Source organism: Venturia canescens, chromosome 1 (genome assembly GCF_019457755.1).
Source record: "Venturia canescens isolate UGA chromosome 1, ASM1945775v1, whole genome shotgun sequence".
Classification (NCBI taxonomy): Eukaryota; Metazoa; Arthropoda; class Insecta; order Hymenoptera; family Ichneumonidae; genus Venturia; species Venturia canescens.
This window is the reverse complement of record NC_057421.1, coordinates 20,611,513-20,633,940: the sequence shown is the minus strand read 5'-3', so window position 1 is coordinate 20,633,940 and position 22,428 is coordinate 20,611,513. Positions and strand designations below refer to the sequence as shown.

The 22,428-nt window shown below is 41.2% G+C and overlaps 1 protein-coding gene and 1 long non-coding RNA gene across 3 annotated transcripts in view; both read right to left on the bottom strand.

The window, feature by feature from the left end:
* Positions 1–646: 646 nt before the first annotated feature.
* Positions 647–22,428, bottom strand: part of Bsg (immunoglobulin domain-containing protein Bsg) — a 50,550-nt gene continuing 28,768 nt past the window's right edge. For both annotated transcript variants that reach the window (XM_043433652.1, XM_043433653.1), the window contains 3 exons: positions 8,283–8,543; positions 7,189–7,633; positions 647–2,396 (listed from right to left, as the gene is read on the bottom strand). In XM_043433652.1, the coding sequence (XP_043289587.1) occupies positions 2,351–2,396; positions 7,189–7,633; positions 8,283–8,543 (752 nt within the window). In that variant the 3' untranslated portion in view covers positions 647–2,350. The remainder of the gene's footprint in view (positions 2,397–7,188; positions 7,634–8,282; positions 8,544–22,428) is intronic.
* On the bottom strand, positions 4,203–7,178 carry LOC122419248 (uncharacterized). Its single transcript, XR_006262859.1, has 2 exons — positions 5,186–7,178; positions 4,203–5,076 (listed from the first exon to the last, which is right to left on the bottom strand). It is a non-coding gene; the product is annotated as an uncharacterized lncRNA (long non-coding RNA).

The following is a 22,428-nucleotide window of genomic DNA, read 5'->3' as shown; positions in this document are numbered from 1 at the left end:
TGTGGAAAACGAAAATCATATTGAAAAGTTACTTTTCTTTATAGATGATGGAAACGTTAATTATTTGGACGCATCCATTTTCCTTTCCATCTTCTTCATCCCATAACCTTTCAGCTATGAAAATTTGCTGGGTTTCATGGAAGCAGTACACCGAGTCGCGTCGTGCCTCAACTGGTACGTAGAAAATCGACTTGCTTGCAAAGAAATTCATACGTCAGAAAGTTTAATTAAAAAAACAACGTGAGCATCGTTCAATATTTAAATGGTCGTTAATTCATTGGACTGATGTAATGTAACTTGAGTGTTTTAATAATTTTCAAATATATTTTTGCATAGACATAAAGTCTTTGAAGTCTGACGAACATAAACATGCTGACGTTTATTTCTATCAGCTTATTCACTTGGAAAGTAACTGCTTTTCCATAGCGAACTACACAGCCGATCTCTTGGTGCGTTTGTAATTTTTCAAGTTGTCCCAACACAAAACCAGCTGGTTTTCCTATGAAGCAAATATTCTTGCAAGCATTACATTTTTCAAAATAACTCGTCGCTGACGTAAAATCAGGAGACAGTAAATCATTGTTGTTTGATTTTAATAATAAAAAAAACAAGAGCAGTTTCATTTTACATAAAACTGAATGAAAAATACACGGATCAAAGGCAGATTTATTTTACATTCACGTGTCACTGATATGCTAAACAATATTAACAGCGATTAATTTGTCAAATCATAAACTGAAATACATTTAAAAAATGAGTAATTTTTCATAAAGAAAATAAAAATAACAATATAATAATAATAATAATAATAATAATAATAATAATAATAATAATAATAATAATAACAATAATAATGGCACTAAAAACGCTGAACACAAAATCGAATGATTTTAGTTTCTTGTAATTCAAACACATTCATTACAAATCCGTATGAATCGTACCTCTCTATAATATCCGTGGTCTCACAGGGTGCAGGTAATCATCAAAGTCCAGCGTGGAAGTTTAATCGGAGCACGATGCACAATATTACACTATTTAAAACAGTATTTTGTGTTTGTTTTTTTTTTGAAACATTTTTATTATTATTTGTTTGATTTTTAATATAATACGAGAAAGTTCGAGGGTACGCTATGATTAACTTGTAATTTGAAATTTTCAATAACCGACTGGCCAACGTCGCGAAATTGGCTAATAATATATATATTTTTTTTTTCGTCGTGAGTAATAACCGTAATCGTAATGGTGATCAATAATATTTATCGTAGGCTTAACAATAATACCGCGAGTCGTAATAATAATAATAATCATAATAATAATAATAAATGATTAATTCTTAATATTAATTAATAATAGTTCTTTCGTAACAATACGTAATAATAATAATATTAATAATAATTATAATAATCATGACAATAATAACTATTATCGTAGTAACAATGACATCAGCATTAGTGATGGTAATATTTTATAGTCATAGGTGATGACGCCATCATTACATTGCTTGATCTTCGTTTCGTTGAAAACATATCTAGCCGTGAATCATCGGTCATCACCATAAACGTCATAATATGACGTCGATGGGAGTAGAAAAAAAATAGCCATGATCGAGACGAAAGATGTTTAACGGTACGCTTCTAGTGGCTCAATAAGTTTTTACTTCCGTTTTCGTGGATGAAAACTGGAAACGATCGTCGAAATTACAAGATAGATGTACAAGCAAGGCCCTGTTTAGATCGTTTGGAGAAATCTTTCCGTTTGATCTTTCTCGTATTCGCTTATCTCCATGTTTTTCTTTTAAACTTTCCTCTACCATGCATTTCACACTCTTTCGTAACGTATCTAAAATGACTTTGCACTAACAATGTTTTCGAGTTATAATCCGTTTATTGTTTGAATTTTTGTCACGACGACGATCTGTGATTCGTTGACTTAGGGTAACAGGAGAAGGCGTGTTTTTTTTCTCTCTCTTTTATTATTTAATATTTCTGTCGGACGATGTCTCGGTAAATTATCGTCGGAGAAGGATTTATAGAATAATATTGGATAAGCGAATTCTTGAGGGGATGGGATCGAGAACGCGATGAGCGACGTAATCAAAAATGTCTTCTAATTTGTTTTGTTTGTTTGTTTTTTTTTTTTTCGTTCGCCACTGATTCTCGTTTGGGAAATCAAATTTGACCCCCGCGTTTTGTGACAATGACTTTCTTTTCGGTTTTCATTTTCAATGATTAATATAATGCAACGATCAAGCTCCGTCTCAGAGGTTCAATAATTATTTTATAATGCTGCTTCGTAATCGCTGCAGGTCGAAATTCGTCCTCGAAATATTTTTTTAATCGTCTTCGAGGATTCATTTTCGTTGCCTTACGTCCGAATCCTTGTTGGGCGTCGGCTTGCTAAAGTGGAAAATATATACATGAATAATTCATAATTCGTAGATTCTTCTTATTGCTTATTTTTTTTGCATGTACATATCTCTCTCGTGATACGAATGGAGGGAATAGTCACATGTGCGAAGGAATTCACAGCAAGGATTTGAGGCAGGACTTTTCGTTGCGCTCCGTTAAATCTTCATGCTCTTCGTACTCCAGAAATCACGAAGGGAAAAAAATGAAAAGCAGGACTTTTGGAAATGCGGAAAGTGCTTGGTTCCTACCAATAGAAGCGAGTAAGGAAAATCAGCAGAACGTTTAAGTAGTTCGGTCGTTCAATAAAGTACGGTAAAGATCCACTTTTTTGCAGCAAATGATAGTTTACCCTGATAACGATAAGCACAGTTCCAGGGCCTCCTTACTGGGCAAAATTTTGAATTGTTTCATTTACAATTTTGAGTTTTTAACACGGTACTCTATGGGAGAACTCACAATAATATTAATTGTGAAAAAGCGGTGTTCGAGCTTCGGAAAAGTTTATATCGCGAAGAAAATTTATCACAGATTCCGTTCCTTTAAAAAAACTTTAGTTTTTGATGTGTCGAAAGCGGAGGTCAGTCGTTACGTTGGACTGCTGGTCCAACGCTGATTGAACTTCGGGCAAATTCGGGAATCGCGGGAATTTCGTCAAATTTATTTTTGAGACTGACTCACGTGCTTTCATTCGTCTAGATTTCTTTTTCTTGGTGCCACTGCACCGATATAAACTTCCTTTCGCACAATAAAAGTGTTCCCGAGGTTATGTGTATTTCGAGTGTCACCGGTACCGACTCAATCATTAACTAGTCAAGTTAAAGTATAAATTTTATTTTTTATGATATTTTTAAAGCATTTTATTACATTCTTATGATAAAAATATTCTCAATGTGAGTGTTTATTAATTTTATTATTAATAATTTAGACTTCAAATTAATCAACATAAAGTAGTTGCAAAATTGACTAGTCATGGAACAGCCGAACTACTTTAAATATAAACGATCACGACGGTTATCAAGGATACGAACCACCACAAAATGGTGTTTTTAAAGGAAACATGTCGATACAGAAATGAGTTCAGAACTCAAAGCGATTCATCACCGACGATTCATTAGTAAAGAATTTTTTTTGTCCCTTCAAGAAACTTATTCCGAAAAAACTTATTCAATGCGAATGATATGAACGGAGATGTAACATTGACAGTATTTGAACATTGTTGAAGCGCGTAGCTACCATGTATCTTCTGCGAACGAAAGAAACGTCGGAGTGAAAAGAAAGGAAAATATATATATGTATTATATGAATTGCGGATAAAAATCTTCAAAAGGAGAACGAGACTCGTCGCTCGTAAAGTTGTCCAACCTCATTTTGCATCCTCGTTCGTTGTTCGTCACCTTTCCCTTACTCTCTTAAGCTTTTCACTGTAGGTGACAATTTCAACTGCGGAACGGACTTTTCTAGCCCACTTTAACGTAAACGAGCCGGAGCATTATCATGCAACGCGAAGCCAGTACAGAAGGGGAGGAGCAAGAGAGGGAGACAGAGAGAAAAGAGACTTTTCTCGCTGCTCAGCAATGGTGAGTACGGAATTGCAGCGCGACTCCGTCCATCCTCATCAATATTCAGTACCGTGGGTTATAGTTTTTTCTTTTTTTTTCGTTCCCCAGAACGAGATGATGAGAAACGAAATGGGATGCGTATACATACGTAAATGTATACATATACATAAAGGATAATAAATATATACGAGAAGATAGAAAAAAGTACTCACTTTTCTTCTGATTGCCTCACATGCCACGCTCGAGTGAGCATCAAAATCTCTCTTTTTCTTTCCTTCATCTCTCGTTTTTTTTTTTTAATTTTATTTTATTTTTTTTAAATCTTTGTCACTTCTCTATTTCTCGAGTTCTAAAAATGCAATATCTGTTCAAGGGCTCCCCATCTGCAATTCTACTTCACTCTTGGTAATCCGTTCTCGCGACACTTGGAACCTTTTACTCGATCGAACATCGGATATTAAAAAAATTCAACGTCAAGTCGCGTTCGTTGACATTATTTCTCTTATTACATCGTTTCCTTCGCGCTTCGCTAACGGGAAAAATTGAATTTTACTGGCACCTCGTAATCCTCGAGGGTTTTTAAAAAACAAGATTCAACGTTCGATTTCGTTTCTACTTCGATGAGTGTCAATTTATCGATTTTACGATCGTGACATGTTTTCATCACCAAGTTTTTTCGACATGGGCTTTTTTCTGGGCACGTAACAGCTTCTGATGATGAGACTTGTCTAATCTATCAGTAAATCTCCATTTTATCACACAATGAAAGGAGCTATCGGGGCTTTTGGAACTCTTAAAGAAATGAGGTGATACTTTCAACGCGTACCGCCGATGATGTGCAAGTGGGAGATAGATTTTCAGTTCCATATTATCGCTATCGGAAAATTTCTCCAGTTGATCTTGAAATATGAGGGTTGAAAGCTCGAGGGGCTTTTGAATTCGGTGGGAAATGATTGCTCATTCTTCACAGAAGTGGATCGGTTCGTTTTGGGAGGGTCATTTTGACAAGATTCTCGGTTCATTCGTGATGAATCGTGCGTCATCGCGCCATCGTTGAAATTTGCTATGGGAGGGCTGCCAATAGCGGGTTGCTTGATGACGCGCGATGGCTGCAGAGAAAAAGTGACTCGGACAATATTCATTTGGAATGAAAAATTGAGTTGATTGGAGCTTATCCTTTGCGAGAGCTAGCGATGGTATGGGAAATTCAATGTTTACCTCCCGGGGCTTTCCAATGCTTTTTCCATCACTCAAACCCGCGCTTCGTTATTTTCGCCTGACCAGTTCGTTTCTCGTTTATTCCTGCGTTGTGTTATCTTATGTAACAGTCACGTTTTCGACGCTGATGCTCGAGGGTGGTGCGGATCTCATGGGGGAATCACGTCGTGGTTCTCTCGAAGGTGAACGAAATTGCACTGTCTTGTACACGGGACTCAGGGATCGTGGTGGAGTTACCGGAGGACGCACCGGAAGGTCCGAGGGTGGGAGCGGGCCGCGCAGTGGCACATACAACGAATCTGAGTTTCGATTCTTCAACAAATCCGTTCTGTGCTCCAACCAGATGGAAATGTGGAGAGGAAAAAAGAAACTCCGATGCAGAATTATTGCACCGTCATATTTTCTACTTATAATATTGTTTTCTCTCGGAAGTGTATGAATGAGAGTTGGAATTCATTTTACGCCAACAAGAATTTCACTTTGAATGAAAAATTCTTCGCAGCGAATTTTCACTATAAAATGAAGCTTTAGACGTTGTCACGCAAAGTTAATTACATCCCGCTTTTAATTATGTCAAAAAGACTTTACCGAGGCGAAGGCGACGTGAGTAAAAATTAGGCCGGGAGAGAGAAAGAGAGGGAAAGCGAGAGGAAAAGTTATAGCATTCTTGGAAATTTCGTGACATCAAATATGTGAATGATAATTTCCAGAAACTGAACCACCCGTTACTGTTTTTTTTTCTCTTCAATCACAAACACAATTCATTCTAGGAATATAGAAAATTATATGAAATATTGGTGGAAAACTGCAGAACAATATTGGAAAAGTCTCGGGGCTATTTTCAATAACATTTTGTCGCTAGTGTACATGCGCGATTCGAATCAATGCATTTCGGGAGAATATTAATCCAGCTTCAGTCCGTTTCTGTTGGAATTTTTCATTGTTATATTGTTTCCTCTATTTTTTGGCCTTGAGCTTGACTCATCGAGAAGTTTCGAAAAATTCAAACGAAAAAGTCTCCAAATGATGCATCGAATGTTTTTCGAATTTTCAAACAAAAGAAATAGAGCTGGATTATCTACCTTTCGAAAGCTATTTACTTTGCTAATTTATTCATGTTCTTGGGTGGCGAAATGGTATTTAAAATGCCTTCGAGATTTTTCTCAGCACTCTTCACAAACTTTTAACTGGCTGTCTATGAGCGATATTTTATTTAAAAGATGAGAGATATTCGCTGAAAGCTTCATTATTTTAGTTTGCAGGAGCTGGAAGCTGTGTCGACGACTTGTACTGAACTTCCAATTGCTCATGTCAAGAAGAGGGTTTCGCTAACTTGAGTGAAATTTAACGACTACTAACTTTTTAAAAAGGTTTTAGATTTTATTTTGAGACATTACTTCGCAGAAATGAGGAAAATCAACATTCTCTGGACTAGCTTGAATAATAATTGCGTCGTTCGCACAGCGAATTTATTTCGTGTGCATGTTTAACGAATAAAATTCTTGAGATTGAAGCTTCGCGTTTTTTATGAAGTCGTGTTGAAGTAATTATACATATTTATATATGGCTTCAACAGTGTTGACAGTTTGTCTCCGGCTGCTCCTCCATGAGCACATCAATTTAATATTGTTCATTAAATAAATAAAGTTCTTTCTTGTACGATCGATTGTATTTTTTTTACCTAACCGAAACAAAAGTTATTAAAAAATGAAGATCGTAAGGTTCAAAACTTGGATTTTGTACTTTATAATTTAGTGACAAGTCCATATTTCTTAGCAGGAGATCAATAAAAAAAAAAAAAAAAAAAAAACAATCAACATACAAAAGTATGGAAATGTTAAAAGCACAGTAAAAATTGAATAAAAAACTATGGTTATTTGCATGGTACAAAAGGCAACGATCTCAGGAAATCGAGGAAGAAGGATGCGTGACACGACGATCGATGAGAGATACATTTAAAAATGAAACGGTAACGAATAATATTGAAAATGAAATAAACTCACGTATCAGGGCTCTGATCGGTGTCGGATTCCTCGAGTTCAGCCTTGTTACGTTTCTTCTCGTAAATCAATATAATTGCGCAAAGTACGACAACCTCTGCGCATATTCCCAAAAATGGCCAGAGTGCGGCCAGCTTGTCCTTGACCCTGAGAAGAGTGGTCGCAGATGTTCGATGATCCATTTCAGGATCGGACCAATCGTAAGCAGCGGCACATGTCACATTACCCTCATCGCTCATTTCGATATTATCGACAACGAGTTTACCACGGTTTATTCCTCTCTCTTCATCGCGGACCAATTGCACTCGACCTTCACTCGTGTTGTAAGTTTTACCGGCAAACGTCCAGGTTATCTTGACCCCAGGCAATAGTTTTCCGATGCATGTTACTTGGAGCTTCTCACCCTCGACAACGCTCACGGATACGCCGAGCGTCGCGATCGGTTTCGCTGTAAATAAAAAAAGCAAAATTATTTCACGGTCGTACTTTTGCTTTATTCCCAAACAGTGTCGCTCTCATTTCTTCTTTCATCGCACTTTTCTTCTTTTAAATTCAACAAAAAAGCTTTTCGTTATTTTATTGTAAAAAGAATAAATAAAATTCGTATTGCGCTTGATTCCGTAAAGTCACATTCTCATGAAGAAATATATACTTGGAAAAATTTCGACTATAAAGTATCTTGTTGGAATTTTTCATAAGATGTCGTCCCAGAATTCTATGAGGCAAGTGAAATATTTATTCTTGGAAACTCGCGTAAATTCAGACTCGAAAAATAGAGTGATCTTTCATAATATTCTTTTGCACAGTGGAAAAACATTTTTGGTATAAAAATAGTATTTATGAAATTCTTAAACTTATTCTTTATCGTTGAAGATAATTTTTGTGTTTGAATATTGATAATCCTGGAAACTCCACAACATTTTTTAGGGCGCTGATTTATGTCAGAAATGATGAGCAATGAAATAAAACGAATGGAAAAGTTGTTGACTTAGTTTCCAAGGTTTTCAACAAATCAGTAGTTTTTCTTACGAGTAGAAAATTATTTGAAAATTTTTATTTAAACAAGTGCTCAATGAAAATCAATGAAAGTTACTTACGAACAACTCGATAGCGAGCGGAGACGTTACCGGACGAGGTCGTGTTGCAAGTGTAATTGCCAAATATGGATTCCTCGTTCTCTTTGTGATGAATAGCGAGGCTGCCGTTCTCGAAAACTTTAACGAGATCTTCTTTGCTATCGAAAGCGGTACGAACGTCGACTCCTTCTTTTTGCCATTCAACACTCTTGTCAGCGGCAGTGCGATTTTCGCATTCGAGAATGAGACTTTTTTTGGGCACAAGAACTTTGATTTTCGTCACTGTTGAAATAAATATTGGAATACGAAAATAAGTAATGAAAATGAGAAAATAACGAAAATACTAAAAATTTAGAAACATGCCATTGCGAGAGCGATTCCACTCGACAATATTACCGAGCCTTTGTACATCCGTAGTAATCAATTAAAATACATTCGACGCTGGTACTGCAATTTTTTTCATCGCTCAAGGTAGAATTATTTCATGCTAAGTTAAAGGAACGAACGTCCGGAATGTAGATTAAGTGAAATAACAAGGAAGCCGTAGCAATTTATTTATGCACGCGTCACTTTACCCCGTGGAAACCCGTTTCTTTCACCCCAGTGCGGATGTCTTTGGTTCTGACAATGCCGTATTTCCCATTTAATTACTATAGCTGAGGAATCGCTGAGTAAAATACAAAAAAACTTCTCTCTGTCTTTGTCACCTTTGCGCGCGTTTGCGACCCGCGACATTGGCCAAAGACAAAGGCAAGTCGGAAGGCGTGCTGGATGAGAGCTCTTTCCCTGTTTTTTTTTACATCTCTACACAGTTGTTCGAGTTGATGCGAATGCGAACCATTTGTGATTGTCAAGACTCGTGCATTATTCACACTCTTGTGCTTCTGATTATTCGGTGAGAGATTATCAGAGCTGCTTTTCTAAGGAAACTAATGACCAAGCGTTCAAGCACGAGATGAAATGACAAGGAAGCTTGACACAAAAGTTCTTTTTTCTGGCTAACCTCTTTACTGGTATTGCATCCTGTTATAATTTCGTATATTTTTTCAATTTTCTACCGCGATTTCCTCAAACTCGTGATACCAGCATGAGACCGATGCAACGACTCATAAAAATCAAATAATTGTGTATTTTCAATCAAGTTTTTTCACCATTTTTAACATAAAAATTGAAAAACGTCCACGACGCTGAAGTTTGCAACGTTCGAGTCCAACTCGAAATTAACGAACATTTGTTATTCGCCAACTATTTATTTCACGCATCATTATGGTGAAGACTGAAAAACTACGAACTGCAGATTAAGCAGGTAACAGAATTGGAGAATTCCTTCCATCATTTCGTTGGACTCCGACGTCGCAAACTTCAGCGTCATAAAAGTCCATCATTTAACCATGCGGCTAAGAGAGTTTGACATTGCCCCAAAATCGGTCTATTCGATAACGTATTTCGTAGCGTATAACTTGCAATAAAATGAACCGTCATCGATCATATCGAGAGCACTTCGAAACATACCATCATTTATATTTCAATTGAGATGTATTGAAAGTAAAATGATGCTTCCGGTTCAAACACACTTGGTTTCATCTCTAAGGTTTCCTATATCCACATCGGAGACGCAAATGGGAATATATGAGACTAAATAAGATGTAAAATGTCTATGTGTACGTGTCTATAAAGTCTCGAGACTGGACAATCTCTCTGGGAGTATCTCAATTCAGGCTGCATTTCTCGGGGTATAATCCATCTTCTTTTTGCAAGTGTTGGCTCTAGCAGCGAGATTTTTCCGTCTCGTTCTCCTCGAGACTGGAGTCACCCTTCTGCATTGTGTGTCTCGTTTGCCTGGGCTCCGCAGCAACTACATAACGCAAAAAGATGGGCCAGCAAGAAAAATAAGGAGCGCGGGCAGGAAGAAAACGATGTACAAGCCTGTTACTCGCCCGGTATAATTAAACGAAAATTCCCGGCAAATTACACTCGGTAATTACCGGCTGCATTTAGCCGCTCGGAGTTTTCGGTGGATCGTTTGTTTTTGCCATTTTTATGGAGCGATAGAGTGAAATGGGGCTGAAGAGCGAAGAGAGAGCTGGACACGAGGACGTAACCAGACAACGAAATTAAACACTCGTGATCAGACGACAAATACGACTGCGCGGAGGGCATTAAAAAAGTAACGATAAAGACTCGCTCTTTTTTCATGGATCTCTGGGCAGCATATAACCTCGATCTTAATGAGGAGACTGCAAGCGAAACGGATAGACAATGAAACTTTTGTGTTATCTCGCGAATAAAAAATCTCATTTTTGGGAAATTCAAGGGGCCTCTTCTTTCATTCCCATACATCGGGGGGGTTACCAACGGAATACTGGCGCGGCGTTACGAGGAAGCGTTGAACGCTCTATTTTACTGACATCTTTCACCTGCTTTCCTTTATCTAGCGTCTCAGTGCGCTTTCGTTGTTCCCTCTTTATTATGCCCCAGTTCGCTCTTCCAGCTCCGTTTTTTTTTTTTTTTTTTTTTTTTTTCATTTTTTCGTTTCGTTTTTTCGCTGCAACTTGAAAAATAAAGAACAGTACGCGTTTCACGAGCCCGAAACACCCTCCAGAGAGTTACAAGAATTTTTATGACCTCGCGAAAAGGTCTCTTCGGCGTGAGAATCGTGCACTAGCGAACAATCGAGAACGGAGAGGGGAGAAAAAAAATAAAATTATATACCGCGAAAATTCGTGAAGTGTGTTTATAACATGCCGCTATAAAAGCTCCGCGCAAACGCATGCATGTTGACCCCCGGGGCTTTCTCTTGCTTTTTTTCCCGCGCTCGCCCTTTACCGTACTCATGAAAATATTTTCTAGCAGCGTTTTGTGTGTGCGCGCGCCGGCAGAGGCGCGAATTTGCACAAACAAGAGAAAACAAATTTGTGCATGTAAAAATATATTCTATCGTGGAATGAAATGCTTTTTCTTCTTGAGAACACAGAAATAACGAGAAGGGCCCCCACCACCGGGGGGAGGCCTTTCATGTGTGAGCGAGTTTTCGTTGAAGTGTATTACTCGAATGAAATGTGCGGTGCGAGGATGAGAGATTTAGGCTGAAGCTACGCAAAGTGCGCTTGGAAAAGCGAGGAATTAATTCTTTCATCTGTTGAACTTTGTGGACCAAACGCGCTTTCAGGCTCTCGCAAATTTTCAATCTGTATAGACACGATTTGCTCGTCTCTCCCTCTGGTTTCGTTTACCGACGAGTTTTTCAATTAAAGTTTCGTCCGCGCGCGCGCGCGCGCGCTAAGGTGAGAGAGAAAGAGAAGAAGACGGAGTGAGAAAACTTGTATTTGGTACAGATAAGTTGAGATTATACGCAAAACTCGGTCGCGCGGAGCAGGCAATTCGCGAATTTGTTTACTGTTCATTTGATCTCTGTAACATTCGCTTCGACGTTGGAAACATCGTTAAAAAAGATTGTCTACCGCTCACGGCCCTTTCGCTGTTTTTTTTCTTCCCTCGACTCTCGCCTTCTCTCGTATCTTACCACCACCTTTGCGCGTTCTGTTTGCTTTCTCTGATGCATCTCGGATAGAAGACAATCGAGGAAAAAACATGCGAGAGAACCGCTGCCAACGCAGTGCTTCATTTTTGTTCTAACAAAAAAAAAAAAAAAAGAAAAAAAAAGAAAATGAGAAATTGACTCGTGCACTTGCTACTCTCGAGCGAGTAAATAGGAAAGCTCAACTGTTACAAAAAGTAAATTCAACTCAGCGAGCTCGGCAAAAAGAAAGAACGAAGAAAGACAAATAGGAAACAAATGTTTACTCGCAGTTTTCACTCTACTCGTGGCCGAAGATGTTTCGATATGCAAGTGACAGAATATACAATTTGTCAAGTTACAACCGCAAGGAAATGTCTTCCTCTCGTAGCCTCGGTAAGAAACCAAGAAAAAAAAATTCGTCGAGCAAAAGTTGATGGAAATAAGTATCAGTGAAAACAGCGACGATTTTCCATTGGGTTCAAACCATTCGTAATTCACCAATTTTTCATTTCACGAAGTATCGGCGTGAGTTGAGAGGCTAAAAATAGCAAATTCGGCAGGAAACGAAATTGGAGAACGACTGGAATCATTGGAGGATTTTTTTCGAATCATTTCGTTGGGCTCCAACGTCGCAAACGTCAGCGTCGTTCACAATTTTCAAGCATGATCCATCCGAATAATTGAACTACGGAAGTGACTCGTAGAAGCAAAATTTCTTAACCAGTCGTTCACTGTAACACGTCCCATACCTCATTTGAACCCATATCAATTTACTAAATGCGTCGTTGACAGAGAAGTAGAAGTCGGAGGGAGAGTTGGACACGAGGAGGAAAACTCTTGCAGCTCAACTTTTCCCTTATTTTCCATCGTTTCAGTCGAAACGACGAAATTTTCGGGGCAAACTCGACGCCAGAATGTTGGTGGAGCAAGAGCATTTCTCCTATTAAAGTTAAAGTAGATGGCGCTTCTGGGATGGAAGGTCTGGCTGAGGTAGAAGGTCGTTTGCATTATAGATGCGTCTATTAGGGGGCACAGGAGGAGGATGACGATGGTTGGGTTTCGGTTGCCGACACGAAGAGAGCATCCACTTGGCCACTACTCCCCAAAATGGAATAAAGTTTGGGTCGTATGATAATACATATAGGTTTGCTCTCTCGTTCTCTGTACTTGCCCACACACACACACACACACACATACACGTCTAGATATATGTATATAAATATATTGCGTGTCTGTGCTAGATTGCCGAAATTGTAATAAATCGAGAGAAAACGAGAAAGAGGAAGAGAGGTCAAAAGCCGTATACGGTGCAGCACTTCTCACTCGGCAGTGCGAGTGGGAGAATGTGGAAAGGGAAAAGGGGGGTGTATTAGCGACGAAATGCTGCCTGCAGCTTGTCCTCGAAAAGGTTATGTGAGATATGTGGGGAACATAGCAAGGAATTCGTGAGTGGATTCCATGGAAGGAAGGCAAAGTTTCAGCCAATCCATATCAGTCCTCATTTTTCTTCATATACTTTGTAAAACGTTGTCCCTACGTATATGTACGTGTAGATATATAACTAGGGGGCATATGTAAATTCAGGTATACGTACTTATATAAATATACGTTTGCGTGGGAGGTTAAATAGGTAGATACGTATATGGCCATGTAGAATATGCATGTACATCTAGTTGAGGAGGTCTGCTACCTGATCGAGGATAGAAAGTGAACTTTTGCGGTGCATCATCGCCCCGCGGTGGGGAGTCGCATATAGGTACGAAGGTAAGAAGAGTTGATCCTACGATGCATGGATAGACGTGTATCTCGCATGCATAAGATATGCTGTAGGAAAAGACAGAGGGTAAAAAGAAAAGGCAAGTGTCGCGAATTTTCGTCTACATTTTCATCTCTCTCGCTCTGAGTACGAGGCCGAATAAGAGAGGGGGAGAGGAAAGAAGGCTTGAGAAAAACGGTCATGTATCCTCTCAGCTTGTGCTCTGAAAGGCTCTTTTTCTATCACTATATCGCCGACTCTTCGTCGTCTTTGCCGAGGTTTCCTCTCATAACTCAGACGAAGAGAGTCGCTTTCGAGCTTCCTGAATGTTGGAATATTTGTGTGCGGTCCCCAGTGTGTGTGTGTGTGTGTGTGTGTCCGAGAAAGAATGCCGGCCAGATAGAAGAAGGAACGATGAAAATGGGCGGGAGACGCGCGCACGGCCTGCCGAAAATACTTCGAATAATATATGATAATACGCCGCTGATATTTTAATATACTCTCTCCGTCGCGCATTTCTATGAAAAATTCCCGACTCTCAAATGACGTAACGGCTTATTATACGGCGCGAATGTACAGTCACTTCATAATGGATTGCGTGCGATAAACTTTTAATGCGAAAGTCGACTTTAATGGGCCATATGAACTTTTGTCAAGTTTTTTTAATCTATTCGAAAATTCGCTTAAAAAATGCTCGTTTTACTCCTTTCCGGGGACAAAGACGGGCATTCGCATGAGATGTGAAATGAAGAATTTCCCGATGATCTAACATCGCCTCGAATCGTCCAAGTTGTACAATTTATTCGATAACGAGACGAGACGAGTCACCGACGCTGAGACGTTGAGAAATCGTAGGGGAAACTTTTCCTCATGCTTTTTTCTACCCCCAAAGTACCATCTATAAATATAGAGGAGGATCAGGGAGCATGTATAAGATGGGAATGGGCGAGGGAATATGTAGCGGCGTTTTGGCTATAAAGCCACACGGACAATTTGTTCCATTCTTGGCAATGAAACCGGAAATGTCGGGCGGGGGTTGGGAGACGGGGAAGAGCTTGCGGAACGCTTGGGACAAAGGTAGAGTGGGACGGGGACAAAAATGAAGTCAGAAGATATAGAGTATCGGGAGTGAAATCGCGGAAAAAAGGAAAGTACGAGAAGCGGTGGGGGGGAGAGGGGGAAAAATGTGGAAAAGAGAACTGGCTGTTCTTGTTCCCGGAGTGCGCTGTTAGGGTCTGAAACACCAAGGGAGTCGCAGAATTGCACGAGAACGAGGCGCAAGAGAACGAAAGACAGATAGCGAAAGGAAACCGAGAGAGAAAATAAGAAAATTTGGAAGAAAGGCGCCGGGAGGTCTTGCGGTGTACGATCGATATCACAGCACAAAACTCGATTTCTCTCCAGCTGTTTTATGCTAAAGAGATGGAGGAAATTCGTATCAGACAATAAATCTGATCCGCTTACTTGTTTTCACATTTTCACGCGGCTACTCTCTCATTCATTCGCGCCTTTAATTCCAGATTTATCTGCCGGATAAAACGCTTCTGACATCGAGAACGTTCGACCGATCACGTGTCCATTGTTTCGCGTTTCTCTCAATCGATGTGTATCTCAATAATCACAAATGAGGGAGAATTTGACAGCAAGGATTAATCACACTCACAATTTGGTGAAGAAAAAATTGCAAAGCCCGCGAGTTTCAATTAAAGTGTTCCCGGCCTCTGAGACGATGGCTCGTTCCATTAATGCCACGGAGAAATTCTACCTGACAAATGCTCCCAAGATCAAAAATCTATTGAAATAGTCGTCCAAATTTGCACCAGCTCCCGACTCACGGAGCTGCAAGAATTTCCACTGTCGTTCTCTCCACGGTATCCCTCGTTGACTACAGTGCTTCGCTCTACGTTTCTTGTTATCCAAGAGAACACCAGCCTCCGGATTCGTGCACGTATATCTATTTACGTACATTCCATTTCGCACGTTTTCCCCCTTAAGCAAATCTTATTCTTCACTCTCGTCCACAAGATTGAAATACGGATTAGAAGACCTTTGTGTGTGCTGCCTGCACTGTTCTTCTTATCTTCGCTTCCATTATACTGGGATTTACCAACTCAATGTACATAAACGTATAGACGCCGAGGAGGATTTTTCTCCAAATTTCATTCTCCTGCATTGTGGGCATTGAAGAATTGAAACGCTGCTCGAAAATGGACTGAGAACTTCCGTTTCGAAAGTAGTATCTCAATGTTCTACCTAGTTTTCAAAATTTCTCATATTATCATTCGAAATTGTGGTTTTATAAGATAAAATTGTTCTCCGCAGCTGCAATGCGATGGGCCATATACGAGGACCAGAGGAACGCACCAGCATGATGGAAATCGTCCTCCCGAGGCGTTCAAGTCGTACGTCGATCGCATACGAATGACGAAACAGTGTTTCAGGCTTTGTAAAAGCGAAGCGCTCGAACGAACGGAAATTGCGATGAAAAGTGTTGGGAGAAAGTTCCATTTTTCGTTGGTCACTGTGCGGAAGCTCTGGAGACCAAATCTCCGAGAGCTGCAGCGATCGAGTGTCGGTTCCCGTTTCACTAAATTGATCAGTATTTTTCGCTATTTTTACATATTCGTTGATACGCACATTTATTACAAATATTGCAGACGCAGGTCCATTTCATGGCAGTGTCGTCTCAGGGGTTGAGCGTGGCAAGCGCTGTGAACCGTGATTTTATTTTTCGTCGATACTCGCTCCGTGCGGACTTTGATTATCGGCGCCGGATTATTGTAAACTCGATTTAATGCCGCTATGAATTAAAACGAACGACGCAACGGCTCGGATGAAATAATTCGAGTTACTTTGGAATTGGATTCGTGGGACGAAGCAGTTCGACAAGCTCGTCGAGCACCTGATGAGAGGCTTCACAACAGATTGTATCAATGTGTACCGGGGAGCTTCGATGTTGCTGCGCAGGATAATGCGAGGCGCGTTAGCGATGGAATTTGCCTCGTCACGTAATCGCGTTATCCAAGCACGAGACAATTGTTTCCTTAGCATTAACGCCTATTCGCACGCACATATCGAGTGTACCACGCGCGCGCGCGCGCGCGCGCATCAATGATTTTTTAAGGTTGCGTACATCGCAGATTTTTATTTGCATTTGATAGCAACGTAGCGCGTATAATCCGGGAAATAACGAGCTGATTGCGGGCGATATCAGCTGGCACGGGGCGTCGCAGACGCGGCGAATTACGTAACCGGAAAAGTTCACATGCGCAAGCATTTCGAATGAATAGTTTTCTGGTTAATTGGTGCCTGCAGATGGATATATAAATTGGATGATTCATTGTTGCAGGAAAGAGAAAAATTGTTGCGTAACTTTTGCCAAGAGCGTGGCTCCGAGTAGCATCAACGTCCATTTCGCGTCTTTACTTTCCACACCCTCAATTAGACCGCAATAAGGGCAGATGCCTTGAAATTGCGCAGGAAAGGCTCTAGCGCGAGTTTCGTGAAATAAAACAGACTCGCGTGATTTTTCGCTCGCCAGACATGCCAGAAGGGGTATATGGCAACGTAGGCTGAACGATAAGTCGGCCGATATGTAGGCCATGCCCGATACGAGGAGAGAAAATGCGATGGACATTGCCAACCGATACGGGGATTTCCCCTTTTCTCTTCAGCAAACACGCCAGTTTATACACACAGCCGATATACACGCAGAGGAATTGGGAGCAGGAAAGAGAGGCAGGATGAGGATCAGGGGATGTCGATAAACGATGAGAATCGTCCCCGCGGTACTGTTGACCATGTACACCGAAGAAGACTGTCCCATATACCTGTAGGCATTTATACGCGCGACAGAGACGAGCGCAGAGTGAGGGGGATTGTGTTCGACAAAAAAGTACAGAAAAAACGGTTTATTGCCGCAGATTCGCATTCTAGATTTTCGAGCCTCGGGTTACGGGTCAACCTCGTAAAGCGAGAGAACCGTCCGGCAATTTCGAACGGGATCGCGCGCAACTTACAGACTTCGCATAGGCCGTCCTCGGTAATCCAGTAACTCGGAGATGAGACGAACGTCATCGAGACGGCACGGAAGAAAAATCTTGCCTCTCGATTCGACGCACGGACATCGACGATTGCAGCCTCCTGACGCTGTCGACTGTTCATATTCACTTTTTCAAAATTGGGGCGAATACGATTAATTAATCGTATTCGGGGAAGTTTTTTTTCGAATGAGAGGACAGAAGAATCTTTGAGGAATGAAATTCTACGTGATGGAGATGAAAATCAATTAAATGAACTTTGCAATACTTTCCCTCACGACTCGACACATACGAATGCCAAATGCCCGACATATTTGGGCTCTCGGCGATATCCTTCCTCAACGTTTTCTATCGTACTTGTCTGCCCAACGAATAGCCTCATTCTTCGTTCTGTAAATACTACGGGAAACATAACACGCCCCGTGGATTTTCGATCTGTTTTTCTATACATATATAGGGTTACTTGAAGGCGCCAGCTAAAAAGGGTAAGAGGATATCGGAATTCTCTGCACACCCGGCTTTTACGAGCGAAAAACGATAAAGCCGTTCTAGTACTGCAGCCCATAAATGGAGTGAAATAGACGAAAACGTTTGTGAGACACACACTGCCAATGGGCGGCAGCAGGGGGTGGGGACTGGGGAAAAAGCGAGAAAAAGCAATTTTTGCGGTCGTCTATATCGAAACAGGATTTGTGCTCGGTTGCTCGGGAAATCGCTTAATCAACGCGGAAGAACGCACTCCGAAATTCCTGTTTAGTCAACCAATTCGAGACAGTCGAGACGAAAAAAAGAAACACAATAAAAAACATTGATGAACAATTGTTCTAGTTTGTGTATACCATCCTGACCAAACACCTGGAGTTTCGCAGATCGAAATACGAAGTTGAAAAATCGCGCGTGGAAAAAGGATTCGTTGAAATCGAATCATTGTAATGAAACCTCGCGAACGAGTATACAAACAAAGTTGGAGTGACGAGGGGTGCTCTTGATAAATGCAGCGAAAAACAATTTCCAATGGCCGGCAGTCAGCACCTGAGATTAAGGTATTAAGCTTTCGATTTCGATTAACTTAGATTTCATTTCCGTATTTCATGTATTCGTAGAACAAATTGAAGGCCCTTTTTTGGCGTGTGAATGCGTCGATTATTTTTTGCGTCAACGGTATACGGACACTCGATATCCGTTTCGCAATGAGCTTCATGAATTCCGAATTAAACGAAAGCGAGATTTGATATCGGAGCTACGTGCTGGGACAGGCTCGCGTGACGCTATACTGAAAAACGTGATTCCTCACCAAATGGTTGTGGCATCCCGGTCCGAAAATTCGAATGTTTGAAATTCGATCGAATCGCGTGGAATGATTATCGAGTAATGACCAGCAATTCCGCTGCAGTAGACGCTCCGAATGAGCTTTAAAAAATGTTAGTTCGGCACATTCCGTCAAGCGGTTTAAATTTGCACGAATTGAAGTCGCGAAATAATTGGAAAATTTATACGAGTCGAAGCGTCGCAATTTTCATTTGCCACTCGTCAAGTTGCGCAGGTCCGCGCTAATTCGAACGCGTGCGAATGAGATTAGAGAAAAAGCGTTGGAGCAAGAGAGCGAGCGAACATTTACATGTATATCATTATAGTGGGAGTCGAACGAGGGTGCGAGAAGGATCTACTAATGAATATTCGGGGGCGTTGACGCGTCGTTCCACGGTAGCCACCTAACGGAGCGCCTATCACGTATACCTCGGTTCCCCGTACCTCCTCCTCCTCTTTTGCCTCGTTCTCTCAATCCACAGTAACGGACGTACGATGCAATTTGCATTCAGCGTGTATAACTCAACTGTGTCCCCAGGTCGCGAGTCGCTGGCACGCTCTGCAGGCGTTATTCTCAACCGTGGTGTATCAAGCTATGTGCGTATACATGCGAGCTTCAACGCGTATGTGGCTACACGTTCGTGTATATATTGATGATGCATGTGAGAATTGTATGTTATGCAGAGAACGAAGAGAGCGCTGGCGCCCTCATCAGAGCGAGAAGAGGAGCCAAAACTAGGGGCTACTTCGAGGTCGAAACCTCTGTCGTGGATGTCCGATGCTATGCGGGTCATTTGCCACCGGTTCGAAGGTGCTCGTACCTCTTCACCTGGGGAGTTCCTCAGGCATCCTATATTATCCATAAACGTCACGTTTACCGTGCTGGGTATTTGACGCTGGAAAATGGAGCTATTGGGGCGATTGGATGCTGGGTGTGAGCAGTTTGTTGCGTGGCTGTAACGCCGTTGAATTCCGAGGCGGTTCAGCTTTTTCGAGTGATTGATCGACCGTTAGGAAAGATGGCACATGGCATAAGATCATCTTGACACGGTGACAGCGCGCAGTTTTTTCGCGGTTAGAAATGAGACGACGAGGGTCCTGCTTGGGCAAGTTCATTGGACAAAGGTGTCCGAGATCCGGAATGATCCCGCGGCGGAGGCTGAGACGTGACGATCTTCCAAGACACGATTCTTCGGCTCGTACTCAAGAGCTTGACTCCCCTTAGTTGCAAACTCAGTCCCAGAGTTTTCACGAAAAGACAGCGCGAAGTAACAAATCGATCTGCGGATGCTTCCTATTCCGGTGGGATATCTTGATTTATTTGGGGGACGTTAACATTTGCATGATCCTCGCTCTTCGTACAGCGGATAAAACCAAAGTGAATCATGAAAATTTATACTGCCGCACGCGATTTTCTCGCTCATACTCCGCTCGTTCCTCTCTCCCGGTTTTTTGTCTTCCTGTCTCCGTCTATCCTTCTTTCGTACGTGGGCATTTTTTCTCGTGCATTTGGAGCTACAATAAAGTATCACTTTTGTATGTACAAGCAGCGTGATACTTTATTTGTATCGTTGGACGCATCCACCGCTTAATAGTTCCTATACACATTACGTTGGAACATCCATCTCGCCTTCGTGCATGAAAGAAAGTTCAGACGCGTCCATAGTTATACGTCGGTAATGTCCAGATCGAGTCATGTGTCATAGGGAGTAATATAGATAAAAGTGAGGGGATCTCTCGTATTGCATCTAGCCTGTACCTACCGTGTGTTGGAAATGAACGTTTTTGTCAGCGTGTATGCGAGTCCGTTAGTAACGTTACATGGAACTGTGTGCGAGGACATTTCCATATATATTATTATCCCGCTCCGCACTGCCACGAAATCTCATGGTCCGTGGGTAGCCTCAGTTGGCAACCGCCGCGTTCCAGGGAAAATCTCTCGAGCCATATCGCCCTCGAAAGGTCCGCGAAACTGTGCGCTGGCTCCCCACCTCCAAATTAAAATCCACTGCGTATTATTTCTTCGTACTGGTTAAAATATAAATGTAAATTTGCTGCGGTTCCTTCAACTATCTTTCCTTACACCTCACTCTGCGCTGCGAATTATGACATTTCGTACGTTCGATCTGACAAACTGCAGAGTCAAAATGCACCGCGAACCAAAGTTTTAATGCATTTTCGCTCGGGGGAACAATTTTTTAGTCACTACATCTGTCATATTTTATCACAAGTTTTCCAGCTAAGAAGCTTGCACGTGCATTCTGCTCTAATCGACGATTGTTTATATTCAATCTTTTTTTATTTATAAAAGCCTAGGTACAATCAACTTCCTAGAAATATCCGCCTCCGAAAATCGAAGATCAATTGACGTCGATGATATAAAAAAATTGTTGTCAAAACCAATTTGGGTCTGGAGACCTGTTTCTGTAAAATCCTAACGATCGTAATTCATTCGACAGTTTTTTCTAATTATCGAACTTGTTACGTAACCCTAAATAAACTGAAACATGGTCATTTTTGACTTCATTTTCATCATTTGAATAAAACATCAGTTCAATTTCCGCGCCGTCGGCTATTTCGCGAATTCGAAAGTTGGGGAATTCACGGAAGAGAAATACGCGTCGTGGGAGTGGGAGAAATCAAAGTTTCCTTCCACCGTGCCGAGAGTCAGAAGCGAATTGCTTGGCACACCATTGCCCAAGTCCTCATTTTATACCCATATAAAGTTGAGGTACAAGTATTATATAAATCAGTCATATATGAGCACATGGCTGTTTAGTACGGTCCACAAGTGCACCGAGAAAGTTCTCTGAATCGGCAATCAAGCAAACCGATACGGGAAGAGGAGAAAGAAGGAGGAGCGAAGCAGACGAAGCAAACAAGTCAGTTACGTGTGCCGCAGAGCGGGGAGCATCAGAGCCTGTGTGTATAAAAGGGTACGCTCAGAAAGATCCTCTTCTCTTTTTGATGACAAGTTTGCTTCAGATATCGATGAATACATGTATATACGATCGGCTATTTGCGCGGTTCATTTTCGTGCTCGATTCCGAATAGTGAAATACCGAAAGCTCCGGAGATTCGAGTTTATGAAAACCCTTAGCGATATAGCGGGCTTCGAGTCACCTCGACGCTCTTCCACGAGACAAATAACCCAAGAAGAGCAGCGATGTATCGAGGGCCCCCTCGATCGATGAGGTGAGAATAGCGAAATGACGAAAACACCCGGAGTAATAAAGAGACTTGAGTAGACTGCAAGATTCAGAGAAAATTATACAAGCCAACCAAACCGTCGACTTAATACATTCGTCTTAAAAAGTTTTTCTTAAAAAAACTTTTCTATTCGTTCATGCCGCTCGAAGCAAAACGATAAAAGAAAAACGTCCACGGTAAAATGCACAGCGAGCAGAGGCGATGAAAAAAAATAAAAAGGAAGAGAAACGGAAATGAAGAGAAAAGGAGAAAAAAATTGAAACGAAGGAAGAGCTGTGGAGCTATAGAAAAAAATCCGGAGGCCGCAAGAATGCGGTCGCAAAACTTTCCTGA